The sequence below is a fragment of the Clupea harengus genome, chromosome 2, assembly GCF_900700415.2.
Source record: "Clupea harengus chromosome 2, Ch_v2.0.2, whole genome shotgun sequence".
NCBI classification, from domain to species: Eukaryota; Metazoa; Chordata; class Actinopteri; order Clupeiformes; family Clupeidae; genus Clupea; species Clupea harengus.
In genome coordinates, this window is record NC_045153.1 from 27,268,158 (window position 1) to 27,280,188 (window position 12,031).

General features: G+C 37.9%; 1 protein-coding gene and 1 long non-coding RNA gene across 4 annotated transcripts; both read left to right on the forward strand.

Annotated features, from left to right (window-relative positions):
* Positions 1-1,013: 1,013 nt before the first annotated feature.
* On the forward strand, positions 1,014-5,186 carry LOC116223258. Of its 3 annotated transcripts, none has more exons than XR_004165000.2 (6): positions 1,014-1,679; positions 1,828-1,875; positions 2,397-2,444; positions 2,898-2,951; positions 3,555-3,590; positions 5,062-5,186. It is a non-coding gene; the product is annotated as an uncharacterized LOC116223258 (long non-coding RNA). The 3 variants fall into 3 exon arrangements; XR_004164998.2 differs by having other exon boundaries at positions 1,014-1,669; positions 5,062-5,185; XR_004164995.2 differs by having other exon boundaries at positions 1,014-1,875; positions 5,062-5,184.
* An 839-nt stretch (positions 5,187-6,025) lies between these two features.
* On the forward strand, positions 6,026-8,274 carry dlx2a (distal-less homeobox 2a). The gene is made up of 3 exons (XM_012836387.3): positions 6,026-6,495; positions 6,662-6,846; positions 7,226-8,274. The coding sequence occupies exons 1-3, from the start codon at positions 6,183-6,185 to the stop codon at positions 7,553-7,555; spliced, it is 828 nt and encodes a 275-aa protein (XP_012691841.1). The 5' UTR covers positions 6,026-6,182; the 3' UTR covers positions 7,556-8,274.
* The last annotated feature ends 3,757 nt before the right edge of the window (positions 8,275-12,031 follow it).

Sequence of the window (12,031 nt, forward strand, 5' to 3'; positions counted from 1 at the left end):
TTTGAAAATCGGTCAAACGGTTCAAAAGTTGCAGTGTTAACAAAAGTCCAACTTTGACCCGTTGGTGGCGCTAGTGTGGTCTAGTGGGAGACATGAAACTTGGTGTGAGTGAAGAAGGGACTGTCCTTAATGAGTGTGCCAAATTTCAGAAAAAGTTACCATACTGTTCTAGGGGCTGCCATTGACTCCCATGGTACAAGAATAATAATACCCACAATAACAATAGGGTTCCTCCTGACGGAGGAATCCTAATAATGGAAATAGCCTATCCATGATGGCTACCCCTATGACCACAGCTCATCTGCTGCCCAACCGACAGGTGTCGCAACAAAGCAACGCTGAATGATTTCCATGATTCTTAGTAAGCTACTGAGGAAGAATATTTTTACCGAAACTATTATTTAGTAGACCTTTAGGCATGCCTTTTTATAACATATACGACACATCGATGGTAGCCTAATAAACAGCCTGCACTGTGTTGCCCGAGGCTTGGCATGAAACGCATTGAAGCTTGTTGTAGTTAGTAGCCTGTAAAGACGAATACACCTCTAAAAAGAGATGAATAGGCTACTTAGCACACAGCGTCAAGGGATATCCTACACTGTAAAAAAAAACCCTAATTTTACAGTAAATAACTCTAAATTTTTACAGTGGTTTTCTGTTTTGTGAAATTGTATACAAAACTACGTATAATTACGGAGATTAACTATAAATTAAAAACACGACTGCTATTTTAAGGATAATGCCAATAATGACAAATTACATTGATTTCTATTTTTTTTACAGAAAATAAATGTATTATTTATACATAATTTTTCCGCTTTTCTAAAATACATGCAAATGTAAATAAAATTACGCTGATTAGCTGTAATTAAATATGTAGCTCATTATATTAAGGTTTATGTACATACTAACAATTTAGCATGTTTCTATGTCAATTTACAGTGAATCCCTCTAGTTTTATGTGTATATTATTTTACATTCAGACAAAAATTCAGCATAAACATGTTTGCAAACCCATTTTCATTAAATCACACAATGCATTCTTTTTAGTACAACGCTGCTGTTAAAACTTTCAATAATATTAATAATGATCTATCACAGCTGAGTAGGCTAAATGTAGAGGAAACACTGCATATGGATCAGTGTGTTGGAGTTCTGAGGTAAAAACAGACTGATACTGATGGATTGATAAACTGGTAGACCTAATGGAATGACCAGGGGACACCCCTCTCTGTGGGCCAAAACAATTTACTAAGTGTGGAAATATATATGTGGTATGACTACTGTGGGTTTGTAAGCCTTGTATGAATACAACATAACCATACATTGTGACATGTTTATTCTTACTAAAATAATTTATATTGGCTGTCTCACTGCGTTGCTTTGAACATGATTGGTTTATCTGACTGTCATCCATGAAACTGCCCAATGACAACTGCGCGCCTTTTGCCGCTCAAATTTGAAAATAGGTCCGTTTGAGTGGTGTGCTGTTGTTACGGAGCATACACAGTTCGCACTCCGCACTACTACTTGGTTGGTCTACTGCTAATGGGTGTTAGGCTACCTGCCTAGATTATTTAAAATGTTCCTGCTAAATACAAATTTGAGTCGTGGGATGACAACGGAGACAAAACCTAAATATGGACACTGAGGAGGAGTCAGGCAGGTTCTGTTTAGTAAATGGATTTTTATTTTGATCTTATCAGGTCATAAAACATTTCCCCTGCTATTTATGTAGAGCTACACTACTGTAGTATACTCGACAGTACTGTACTACAGTACAACCTAACAACTTTGTTCTTATCCTCATGTCCTTTACGAAAGCCAACTGCCCAGTTTGACCAACGATGAGTAACGGACAACCAGCATAAGGTAAATAGCACGTTAGCCTGGATAGCTATTGTACTGGGTAGCACCCTCAATTTTTGTGCTGTTTCATCATATAAGCTAATATTTAGTGTGTTAAAGTGAGATGCTAATCGCGATATATTCTTGCAAAAATAAGGCACCGTCAAATACTTGTAATTTGTCTAGAGCTATATGTTTAAAAAGTTAAAAAGCTAGCTTTAGCTACAGTAGCATTGTTATCCCTGCCACACAAATAACTGCTGTGTAGCTGTAACAATGTAAAAAATGAAGTTTAGTGCCTTTTATGGACTTCCCCAAATCTCTGTATATATGTATATATTTTTTTGTTGGTTCCACTACTGGGTTCACTGTTGTTGCTAATGGGGCGATAATTGGTGTGACACACCTCAAGACTTTCCCTTGCTTGGAAGTCTGGGTTTCTTTAATCATCCATTAACAAAATTAATTAGTATTGTGTATTTTTCAAAGTTTTCCATGATGTACAACCTAACAACTTTGTTCTTATCCTCATGTCCTTTACAAAGCCAACTGCCCACTTTTACCAACGATGAGTAATGGACAACCAGCATAAGGTAAATAGCACGTTAGCCTGGATAGCTATTGTACTGGGTAGCACCCTCTATTTTTGTGCTGTTTCATCATCTAAGCTAATATTTAGTGTGCTAAAGTGAGATGCTAATCGCGATATATTCTTGCAAAAATAAGGCACCGTCAAATACTTGTAATTTGTCTTGCGCTATATGTTTAAAAAGTTAAAAAGCTAGCTTTAGCTACAGTAGCATTGTTATCCCTGCCACACAAATAACTGCTGTGTAGCTGTAACAATGTTAACCAAATTAATTGGTATTGTGTATTTTTCAAAGTTTTCCATGATGTGGTTTTTTTTTTGTGATATAAGATTGTTGTTTATCACCTCCGCTATTTGCATTGGGTTAAATATGCAAATTAGCGGCGTTAAATACGTGCGAGTTGTAAATGTTGTCTAGCCATTAAGTGGGTGCTAACTGGCTAATTCATTGTTGTAGATACCAGCATTGTGTTACCCTCGTGTGTGATCGCCCATTACTGCTGTGTTGCAGGTATGTTGAGCCTGAGTGTGTTGTGAATATTTATACTTATAACTGTCACTTATCTGTCATGTACTATGTTTATGTCTATGGTTGCATTTTTATCACTAATATTTAATACACTATACGATCGTGTTTTACTACTAGTGTTGTAGACAGTAGGCTGTAATGTATGGAACGGTGGTTAGCCTATGGTAGCCTACGTACATTTCATTTGTTAGCCCTTGCTTGGAAGTCTGTTAAAGGGATACCAGCATTGTGTTACCCTCGTGTGTGTGATTGCCCATTACTGCTGTGTTGCAGCAGGTGTAATAAACTGATGACAGATAACTTCCATGACTCCGCTGCATGTATCTTTGACCACACAGAGACATTTTATTTATAATTATTGTAGCGGGCTGGTTAGAGTCCGTTACATAGCTACATGGGTAGATGTATGTAGGCACTGTAACACAAATAGTCAGGTTAGCTAGCTTCATTAATCCCTTAAGTACCTTAGCACAAGTGTCTTGTTGGCATGTTGTTTTTTAAATAAATAATATCCGCTGATGAGTAATAATTTGCATGCCCATGTCTCTTAATTTTGTTTTGTGTGTTTTTTTCCCTCCCCTCAAGACGTTTTGGGAATGGAAAGTCCCCTGCTGCAGAGTAGTGAGTATATTCAACTATACTGTACAGTATCCAAAGCTATTTTTGTTCATTGCCAACTCGTTTCAGTGGTCTTTTTCAAGCTATCTAGGTAGAAATTTGTGACAGCTTGTGGTTGTGTATAAGTATGGCGTCAGATTTGGGTCAAAAGTCGTGAGCGCATAAAACATGCCCACGAGCAAATTATATTATTTCACACGCGCAGATATTAACTTTCCACTCAGAAAATATAAGTACTTGCGCACACACTCAACAACCGAGAGTTGTACGGACTGTCTAAGTAGAAAGTATCCCGAAGATACTTTAATTATTAGATACTTAATTATTTTGATGCAGGGCATACATACGACGTGATAGTTGACATGTTGTCAACCAATCACAACATCAGGATGAGAATACGCACTTTGAAGTCACGTTTGAGAGAAGCAGGGTTGTACAGAAGGAAAAACTTTTCACAACTGGATGAGGTGAGACGTGCCATCCAGGGCAACTAGCCCCACAAACAAGCCACATGATCCTTCTTGAAAACCCGTCTATACATCCTAAGAGGGCCAAGCCAAAGAGTTTCAGCTTATCGTATCCATCTACATGCCATATGTAGTTTGGACCCATGGAGTTATATGTACGCATCACAAACCTCCGGCATGTTCTTGTGGATTTAGTTGCCTCAGCAATCTCATCACTGTGTGTCGTTTAACACGTAGCTTGTGTTTTTGCTGAAGTACTTGCCACATGGTCCGATAACCGAAAAGTTGCCCTGGTCCACGCAGCTCTGTAAGGATGGCATGTCTCACCTCATCCAGTTGTGAAAAGTTTTTCCTTCTGTACAACCCTGCGTCTCAAAATACAAGCCTTCACAAAACGAATTACGGTTTTAAGAATTTACGAATGCACGTAGTACCTCATCAAGACAATTATTGTATGTACCAATTGGCATTTAATTTTTTTTGGTAGAGACTAACACCGTTTTGTAATTGGATGCAAGCGTCCGGCTGTCGTGTCGCATCAGACGCTCTCTGTCCACACTGAATCCGTCAAATTCACTTCTGTTACATCATGTAAACTAACCACGTTACTATGACTTCATGTGTTACAGAGTTTTCAACACGAGAAAACACAGAAAACCAGTCCTAACTGGATGCAACGCAAGCAAAGGGACGCGAGCGACGTGACTACAAGCACTTCGATTGCCTGGTTTTCTGTGTTTTCTCGCGTTGAAAGCTGTGTAGCACATGAAGTCATAGTAACGTGGTTAGTTTACATGATGTAACAGAAGTGAATTTGACGGATTCAGTGTGGACAGAGAGCGTCCGATGTTACGCGACAGTCGTACGCTTGTATCCAGTTAGGACTCAGTGTAAATACAATTTGTTTATGCTAGGAATGGCAAAAATGTTATCAGACTTTTTAAAACTTTTCAGTGATTAACACTGTATGTCCTTTTTTCTCTTTTCCCCCCTGATGCACCATGCAGGGATGGATCCAGCTGACTGCTAACAATTTGGAGGAGGATTGCTCTTTATCTGCTATGTTGCACTGTCGACTTCTGGTACAAATGAATTGACCTTTTGTGCCATGCTTTTTTTACTTAACTTAATTTTAAACTTGTAGATGTATCTGTTTTGTTTAAACATAACTCTAAACACAAACACTGCAAGGTCAAGGTTTGAAATAATTGTATTCCATTTTATACAGTACTTTTAGAGTTTCTATTTTGTTTTCCAAAATAAAACCATAATTTTACAATCTTGAGCATGTGTCAACATTTTATTGAATGTGTTTGATCATAAAAATGTCGGAACAATCTGTAAAGTTACATAGTTTCTCTGCTAAATGTATAGTACCATCACTTAATTGAAGGTGTTTCATTGTAATAAATGAGGGAAAATCTGTAAATAACAGTTTTTCTCTGCTGAACTGTTAGGGCTGCCACTTTATTAAAGGTTTTTAATCTTAAATATCGAGGAAAACATTGTAAAATAACAGTGTTTCTCTGCTATACTTTTAGTACCCTCACTTAATTAAAGGTATTTGCTTGTAATAAATTAGGAAGAATCTGTAAAATAACAGTTTTTCTCTGCTGAACTGTTAGGGCTGTCACTTTATTAATAGTGTTTGATTGTATTAATTGAGGGAAAATCTTTAAAATAACAGTCTTTCTCTGCAAATCCTTTAATGGAAATATCTGTAAATATAGTGTTTTCACACTTTATTTGAATTAGGATGTTTTACTTTAATTTTACGGTTTTTGTTTGGCAGCCGTAGCTGCCAGTAATTTACCGTTTTTTTACGGATTTTTTTTTTACAGTGTAGCAGTGCTGGTTTCTGCCATGTATCCCGCAACCATTCATTGGCTGTTGCAAATATGCTGAAGCTCTGCCTCTCACGTGATACCGGATAAATGCCCGCCCGCTAGCATCTCTGGTGGCAGACAATCACAGACATCTGTCAGACACCTCCTGGCTTTCCATTTATGCTTATGGGAATGACGTTAATTGAACTTTATCGGTGATATTTTTTTAAACCCTGCGATATTTTAGTTTCTTCGAGAGCGACTGAAGACAGAAAATAAGAATCCTCTTAGTTTACGTTAAAATGACTGGAGTTTTCGACACTCTCAATACAGATATGCATTCAAACCAAATTACCTCCAACAGCTACCACAGCTTGCACAAATCGCAAGAGTCGCCAACTCTACCAGTGTCGACCGCAACGGATAGCAGCTACTACCAGCAACCTGGACACTGCACAGGGTCTCCTTACGGCCAACTCGGTTCTTATCAGTACCATAACAGTGGTTTAAACAGCGTTCAATACAACAACAAATCCTACGACCTAGGTTTCAACTCCTCTTTCGGCACATATGGCTCATATGGCTCCAGCGTATCACCAGCCCAAACCGAAGCAGGTAAACATAACTATTTCGATTTTTTTGTATTTAATAATACTTTAAATTTTATTTATTTTTTACCGAATACTACATTATAATACTTTGTGCGTCGTTGGGAAGGCTGATAAGAAATGTTGCCCTTCTGTAATTAAATGCCTCTTGTGTGTTTGCTTTTCTGTTACAGAAAAAGAAGAAAGTGAACCTGAAATTAGAATGGTCAACGGTAAACCAAAGAAGGTCCGAAAACCAAGAACAATTTATTCAAGCTTCCAGCTCGCTGCCCTTCAGAGGAGATTTCAGAAAACTCAATATTTGGCGCTGCCCGAAAGAGCTGAACTGGCAGCCTCAATGGGCCTTACGCAAACCCAGGTAAGATTAAGTGTCATCTGATGTGATGTGGGCTACTGTTAATGGGCTATATTCGAAAGCTGTACGTGACTTTATATTTTAAAGCAAATGTGTACACACCATAGCTATAGCACATCGTTGATTAAAGGCCTACTCGCGCTTAGGGAATCTATATTAGATTTTGTTTTGGCTTCCTATCAAATTAGTTTATGTTTTTGGAAAACGTTACAAATGGGTAAGGGTACTCTATTCTGCAGTGCCAAATGTTTTCAGCTACTTAATATTTGCGAGATATATGGCTTTACAAGAAATGTCCCTGGTGCTCGCGATGTAACTTGTTTGGGTTACCTCATTCGCGAGGAGTTGACCATCATATACTGAATACGTTTTTTTCCTATAGGTCAAAATCTGGTTTCAGAATCGTCGTTCGAAGTTCAAGAAGTTGTGGAAAAGTGGAGAAATTCCCCACGAGCAACATGTGGCCTCCAGTGAGTCTCCTCCTTGCCATTCTCCGCCAGTCTCCGTGGCATGGGACTTTCCACCGAATCAAAGAATGAACAATGTAAACTCGGCTCTGCCGCAAAGCAGCAGTCCTCCGAACCCAACTGCGCCTTCCTTTTTGGCAAATTATTCTTGGTATTCATCAACGAACTCAGCCGCACATCTGCAGCCCAACACACTAGTACAGCACCATCACAATGCAGCAATGAGTGCTGGGACAATATTTTAAACAATGACTTTTTTTTCCCCTGGAGAATTATGACGATATAACAATTTCCAACGACTGTGCCCCAGTGGATGCGCTGAGTCTGACTGCTCAAGTTTGGCCAAGTTTATTTTACGTGCCAGTGTCTTTCCACATAATAGCCTACACTGTTTTTTTCTTTGATGAGAAATTGCGAACTGGCGGACGCTAAAGAAGCAGCATGCGGTTATTTTTGTATTTATTTATTTTGTTCATTTTGGTTCAAATAAGGGACAACATATAATTGTTCACCAAACCACTAAAATCCAAAGCGATATAGAATATATTGCATGCTCCTCATGCAAACATTGCTGTCACCTTTCAACAGGATGCGCGTATCAATGTCAAATATGTAGCACAAAATTTGAAAACTATTGTGCCTTTTGAGAAAAATGACCTCATTTTTGTTGTCCACCATAAATGTTTTGCTGTGTTTCTATCATCGTCTCTTTTGTATTCTATAGAAGATAAGGATGTGGAATCCGTTAGACTAGACGTTTCATGCCATCACTGAATGTTGCTTTGGTATACCCTTCTCATTATTATGTAATTTTTATTTTGTTGAATATTGGGACAGCAACAAACGGACCATAACGTTTAAGCTACTGATGTTTTCACGCTCAGATGATAGGCCTATTTTAACTACTTTATTTGTATTTATTTCATGACCGATAAATAGTTCTGCATTGATTCAAAGGTTATTTAAATAAAAAAATGTTTTTGTGTAGCCTGCAGCCAATATTTCCTCTTGCAAGAAAAACGGTGCCAAATACTATGTCATATGCGGAACCCACTATGAGATTTGCATGTATTGTAGCCTATATTTAATCCCATCAAGGTCGACTCCAATAACGATTATATTAACATTACAGTTATGCGCCTGTTAGGGTACTTGAAGCTCAGGTACCAGTTTTATTTTTGGAATGGGTCTATAAAAAGGGGCTACACATTCTGCAACTAGTTCAACACGGTTTACCAGATGGCTATATACTAGACGAAAACTGTCAAAGTTATTGCGGTTATTATTTTTGATGTTGTCGCGGATTCTTTATTCTATTGGCAACAATTTGCTAGATATTTGCTCATATTTTATGGGCACTGTAAACGTGCGCACTGGGTAAGCGGAACATGATACAGACAAGATGATTAACAAAGCCGAGACGCAGTGCCCCAGGCGCGGTATGAAAAGGAGCAGTCACGGCAAGCAACACGCCTTGGCATGCGAAAGAGAAGATGAGGGCGTTTGGTTGGGTCCAGCCCCTCAGACTCTCTGGAGTCAGCGCGCTGTTCTCCAGACGTTTTATGAAGTCAGTCGAGCCAAAAAACGGGCTTGAATCTGCCTCGAGCCAAACAACATGGAAACATTTCTCACAACTTCCAGTCCCCCCTCCGCACAACAGAAGGGCCTTTTGAGAGGCTCCTATAGGCCTAGAACACAATCTTCTTATTTGTTCATATTTCTCCTCAACAAATACAATTAGTAAAAATGCATATATCCATTTCTCACAGGCAATATAATAATCTCACAGAATGTAGAATTTCATTTAAATTAGCTTCCCAAAAGGTACGGTTTCATGGGCAATATCCACAACTTTCTTCATTTCGCAATAAAATGTGTTGTTATTTATTCAACCACTTTGGCTTGGAACAATTAAGACATTGCTATAGGACAGTGCAGACAGCAGTAAGTGTATCACCTGTTGCATGAACCATAACAAAATTGTAAGGATTGTTAGGCCTAAGTCAGGAGTTATCTCTCAATTCTTTACATTTGGCAAATAAAAGACCTGTGAAAAGTGAGACATCTAATGTATGTTTTCTGCCAATATTGCTACATTACAAGATGCAAAACTCTGTCCTGGGGCTTTGGCCTGGAGTTGATTTTACAGTAAAAGGCCAAATGATCCTTTGGCATTACATGACACTTTTGAAAATGGTGAGAGACCTGCAGAACTAAGAAACAGTAAAAAGTAATACCAACACCGGGAGCAGGCTTTAATGGCCTTGTCTCATCTATATAGACGTTAGTGTATTCATTAATGTGTAATAACGTGAGGCGGAACCGTCCTTCAACTCCCCAGGGACTGCATGGCAGGATCTTGGGGAAAGGGTTGTGCAAGGTCTCTTAAAACGGACAGTTCATTGCCCCCTCAACATTTCAGAAATAAATAAATAAACAAGGAAACAAATGGCTTCAGTATGGACCAAATACACCGAGTTTGAAAAAATAATCCTTAAGATGACAGAAAAAAAGCAGAGTGCAAAGGTGTTGTCTGCAAAATGTTGCTTAAAAGGCACACAACTGAACTGTCTTTCCATGGCTGCATTTATCCTCTGCTTTCAGAGTAGACTAGCAATAATGTGGGTTTAGACACTTCCGGAATCCAGTAGACAACTTGAAAAATGCCATACCCCCTTCCCTAATTTATACTCTGATCTGTAATTTCATCCACAATTGCTCTAGTTTGAGCATTCTGGCTTTCCGATCTGAAAGCCTGCAATTACTATATAATTCTTCGCAATTTTAGATGTCCTAATATGGACTGTAATTTTTGCGCAAGACAATTTCCAGCTATTTCAAGCATCAACATTGTCAAAGTTGTATGTACATAATAAATGGGAATATCAATGCATAGTTTTTAGCATAACATCTTGACTCCTCGATAATTATATCCGTTTGGAGCCTACGCAGAATTAGCCTGAATTGCATGGTAACTGCTGCTTTAAATTTTTAAAAATTACTCATAATTTTCCCAAAGATTACCAAGATCTCGAGTGCACAATGTCATCAGCGTAATGAGGAGTAAACATTTATGCTAATAATCTGCAATTTTTTCCATCAGCTATAAAGAGGGGAAATAAAGCTGGAATTTTCAGTCATATTCTGAACAGTGCTGTTATAGCACTTAGCACTGCATGGGAAACAGTTTATGGGATTGAGACTCACAACTCATGCTACTGGATTCATTTTTATGTGTTTTGTCTCTCTAAAGAGGGAATATATGAACCACCTCAGAAGTCTCCTATATTGTTTCTGGTATTAAGGTAAGGAAACAACATTATTATAGTTTTCTTTTAGAAATATTTGTATCCGATTAGTGTTAATTTTGGGTAAAGAGTGAAACCATTTTAGAAACGATATGCAGATGATGTCACCAATAGCTTTGGGCGGAAGATACTGCTTTATTTTTCAGATTGCGGTATTTTTGATGACGGTACTTCGTAGTAAATGTCAATTCGCTTTGATTTTTGACATTATAGTATGCAATGATACATGAATGTGGTAGAACACCAAACTTGAATTATGCTATTGCCGATGTATTGCTTGCACGTTGTATTCCTTACATCACGTTGCCTATGGAGGGAACAATATTTTTGAGGACAACATGCATCTTTTCCGTAGCATTTGATAATATGTTAACTGTTAAAATACTCAATCTCAGTGTAGCCTACTCAGAATATCTGATAAAATACAAATAGTTTATTAGATTTTTTTTAAAGATACATTTCTTAAAATATAAATCGATTTTAAAAACATCCTAGATATTAATTTGGAAAAACCTGAATTTAACTCTGTTAACTCTGTTCTGTATTTAAATCTTGAAATGGGCATTCTATGGATTTAAGTAGAAAAGATGCCAGCTCTTGTTGTATAATTTCGTCTCTGCCTTCATTACTCTTACATTGTGCTTTTGCTAATTTTGAACCCTTTTCCTTTTGACAATCCCTTGATATACACCTGCAAGCAATTTGCCAGGCTTACATATAAGGGAACAGCGACGAGATGTCTGCTCACCTATTTCACTTATCTTTTTTTCATAGTGCAGCAAATTTCTTTCAGTACTCTATCTCCTTTGTTAACAAAAGATTCCACGTGCGAAAAAATTGCTCATAATTATCCCAGAGATGGGAAACTGCATTAGAATAAATAAGGGCGAAATTACTGTAATTATGTTGGGTTTGATGGGCTCCGCTCGTAATCAAGAGGAGAATACAGCGAAATAACGCTGACCCTCTTGGGTGTGCAGCTGCGTTTCGGAGTCTTGCAGAGAGAAATAGAAATTGAATTTTATTTTTTAGTTTCTTAATTCCCTCTCCCTTGTCCTGTTTTAGACACATTTAAACAGTATGACGCTAGAATTTATAACACCCACCTATTCTGTAGGTTAGTTGTGGTGTGATTAACTCTATCGCGTTCATGTAACTAATTAATTAATTCATTAATAACAATTAGCCAAAGAAAATGTACATAGCCTAAATGAGTCAGAGAGAACGTGGAAATGAATAAGCCCATAATTTAGCGTATAGCCCAAACGTGCATCAAATGCACATTTCAAGTAAAATTAAAGTATATACTATTTTGTCTAAAGAGTGGCTATCCCTTTACCTGTCCTTCTCAACTATTATTGTTGTTGTTGTTGATGTGGTTGTTGTTGTTGGTAGTAGTAATAGTAGGAATAG